The sequence below is a fragment of the Acyrthosiphon pisum genome, chromosome X (genome assembly GCF_005508785.2).
Source record: "Acyrthosiphon pisum isolate AL4f chromosome X, pea_aphid_22Mar2018_4r6ur, whole genome shotgun sequence".
Lineage (NCBI taxonomy): Eukaryota > Metazoa > Arthropoda > Insecta > Hemiptera > Aphididae > Acyrthosiphon > Acyrthosiphon pisum.
The window spans coordinates 52,096,400-52,099,668 of NC_042493.1; the positions used below are offsets into that span (position 1 = coordinate 52,096,400).

Below are 3,269 nucleotides of genomic sequence, written 5' to 3' on the forward strand. Positions count from 1 at the left end.
CCATGTGACTACTGTTCCAGCCAACACAGCATCGTCGTCAACGTCATTTTGTCCGTCGTAAATATAATTCATTCTCCCCCTGTCCCCCCTGTAACCGCACGATAAAACTATAATAAGCGTCGCAAGACTCGAGTCCCTACCTCTCTTCCGCTCAAGTCACCTAAAATACCCCTGTAACCCCGTGGAGACCGCCCTGAGAAATGTGGTGTGTCGATCCCCGTGGGCCGAGCGTTTTGGTGATTTGAATAACGGACCAAATGTAATTATTATTTGATAAACATTTGCCATGTTCCCCCATTTATTATTATTTGTTACACATTTGCCATGTGCCCAATTTATATTATATTCTTTTGTTGCACATTTGCCGTGTGCCAAACCTTCACAATTACCTACTTGTAAATTACAGATACGTTAATTATTAATTATCTAGTCGATAATCATGTAAAATACATTCACCTGATTACCTTAAAATTTATATTATTATTATTAATTTCTTTTTTCCCTTGTCCAATAAATCTTTGACATTCAGATTGTCGATGCGAGTTCCACCGATCGGGTCTTCGGGCCTCCACGCGGTGCGGCTTGCAGGTCGCAGTCAGAGTGTTCCCCTTTGGCTGTGTGTAGTTTCTGTTTGTGTCAAAACTGCAGAACCTCACAATACCCTTTACGTTCTTCATCATCTGCCACTACTGCTGCCAAAAGTAAAATTTCATCTTCTTCTGATTCTGATGATAAATATATGTCCATCGTATATTTGTGCATATTAATGGATACACGAATATTATGTGATTTAATTTAAACTTTTTGAACACGCGCTTTCGACAGTCGAACGTGGTATGAAATTATGGTATGGGTTCGCATGTACGCAATTACTGTTCTTATCACAATCTATATACATATAGGAGACCGCCCCTATTCACTCATCAACGCCCAGACCAAACCGCTGGGTCTAGAGACTTGAAATTTTGTACAGAGGTTCCTTAAGCAATGTAAGGGAGCACAAAGAAAGGATTTTTCAAAATTCGAACTCTAAGGGGGTAAAAGGGGGGTTGAAAGAATACAACAGTGGCGCCATCTATCAAGCAATATTTAATTTAAATATATAATATTGGCTTTAAAATATGAAACGTACATAGTTGATATTTGGAATAGTGGTTCTTTTATTTATCTAGATGTACAATAAGAAAGGATTTTCTGATATTCATTATTCATATTTAAAGAGGTGGTCAAACAAGGATCTTAAGATTCACGGTGGAAATTGAAAATTTCTTTGTGTTTATTGATGGCTGCTTTTGGCTGCCAGGTTATTCAGCTTTTTAGCACATAAAATTCGGTTTGTTATCTTCGTGCGGTAGATACACGAATTACAAACCACGTGAGTTTATATAAATTGGCGTTAACTGAAATGATCACTTAATTATAAAACGTACGCTTAAGGTGCGCACAATTTCTGACGTCAAACCAGGGTTGGTCACACAATTGCAAAGCATGCTCCATGAAAAAAAACAGTTATGTCAAAAAATTTAAGACCACAATTAATGCAGTGCAAAAGAACTGTAAAGAATTTAAAGTGGTCATCCGTCTCGGGCAAACGAGTAATACAATGTCTATAGTCGGATAATGCACAGGATTAAATCAGATACTGGAAAAATGTTTTTTTTTAAATGCTCCTGCAGGAACTGGAAAAACTTTTCTTATAAACTTGCTTTTAACAAAAGTAAGGAGCAATCGTAGTATTGTTTTGGCTGTTGCATCTTCTGGCATTGCTGCTACGCTTTTGGAGAGGGGAGGACGGCCCACTCGGCATTCAAACTTCCTCTCGATCTCTTTAACATAGAAACTCCAATATGTAATATACCAAAACAAAGTAATAATATAGCCAAAGTGCTTCGCAATCGTAAGCTTATTGTTTGGGATGAAAGCACTATGGCGCTTAAAAAAGATTTTAAGGCACTTGAAAGATCTCTTAAAGATATAAGAAGTAATAATAAAGTGACGGGAGGAGTCACTGTTCTTTTAATTGGAGACTTTCAGCAAACTCTACCAGTTATACCAAGAGGAAATCGAACAGATGAAGTTAAGGCTTGCATAAAAGCTTCTTATTTATGGCCGTTTATAGAACAACTTTCTCTCAACAAGAATATGAGGGTTCACCTGGGAGGCTATGTCACAGCTGGAAAATTCTCTGAACTTCTACTCAAAATAGGAGATGGAGATTTTCCCGAGTTCGCTGGGAAATTAGTTATTACTAAGGATTTAGGTTTAGTAGCTACAACACTACAAGAACTTATTTTTCAAATTTATCCTGATATTGCCGGTATAAAAAACAAATCGATGGGAGCGCGCTATTTTGACCCCCAAAAATGACAGGGCAGCTGTGATTAATGAAATTCTTCTTAAATCATTTAAGGGAACAGAAATGGAGTATAAGTCTATAGACATGGTTCACTGTCCTGTGGAGTTCCTCAACGCACTTAATCCTCCTGGTTTTCCAGCACATAAGTTAGTCCTTAAAGTAGGAACTCCAATTATGCTGTTGCAAAATCTCAATCCATCCAAACTCTGCAATGGTACTAGACTGTGCGTGAAAGCACTCCAAAACAATGTCATTGAGGCAACAATAATTACAGGTTGTGCTCAAGGAGAATCAACGTTTATACCACGTATACCACTTTTATCATCAAACTATCCATTTGAATTTAAAAAACTGCAGTTTCCTATCAAGGTATCTTTTGCAATGACTATAAATAAGTCGCAAGGGCAGTCGTTGAAGATAGCAGGAATTGACTTGAGTGATGACTGCTATACACATGGGAAATTTTATGTGGGATGCTCCAGAGTTAGTTCACCTACAAGCTTAGTCATTCTTGCTCCAAACGGAAGAACATCCAATGTAGTCTATAAGGAGGTGCTATAATAATAATAAAAAAATAATAACAATATTCTAAAAAAGAAACAAACACACGGGCATCGCCGTGTCGGGTCAGCTAGTATATATATATACATATAAATATTTACCTAACTTGTTCCTCACCTTCTCCTCTTTCCCTTTTTATTTTGGGTCAGTCAATGCAGTTATTATTATTTTACTATACTAGCTATACTAACTATACTAGCGACTTCCTAATGAGTAATGACTTACATATCTATTACCCAATCTAATATATTTACTATGATTATTTACCCATAGCCCATATGGCCATACGTCGTATACTTGTGATTATATTATAGTAATGAACAAATCATAATTAATTATATTATTTATAATT

At 36.7% G+C, this 3,269-nt stretch overlaps 1 protein-coding gene across 1 annotated transcript; it reads left to right on the forward strand.

The window, feature by feature from the left end:
* Positions 1-2,419: 2,419 nt before the first annotated feature.
* LOC103310042 (ATP-dependent DNA helicase pif1-like) lies at positions 2,420-2,917 on the forward strand. The gene has a single exon (XM_008187090.1). It carries the CDS (start codon positions 2,420-2,422, stop codon positions 2,915-2,917), a length of 498 nt encoding a protein of 165 aa, XP_008185312.1.
* Positions 2,918-3,269: the final 352 nt, after the last annotated feature.

Coding starts and splice junctions, on each gene's coding strand:
- LOC103310042 (XM_008187090.1), top strand. CDS start 2,420: ATGGAGTATAAGTCTATAGACATGGTTCACTGTCCTGTGGAGTTCCTC.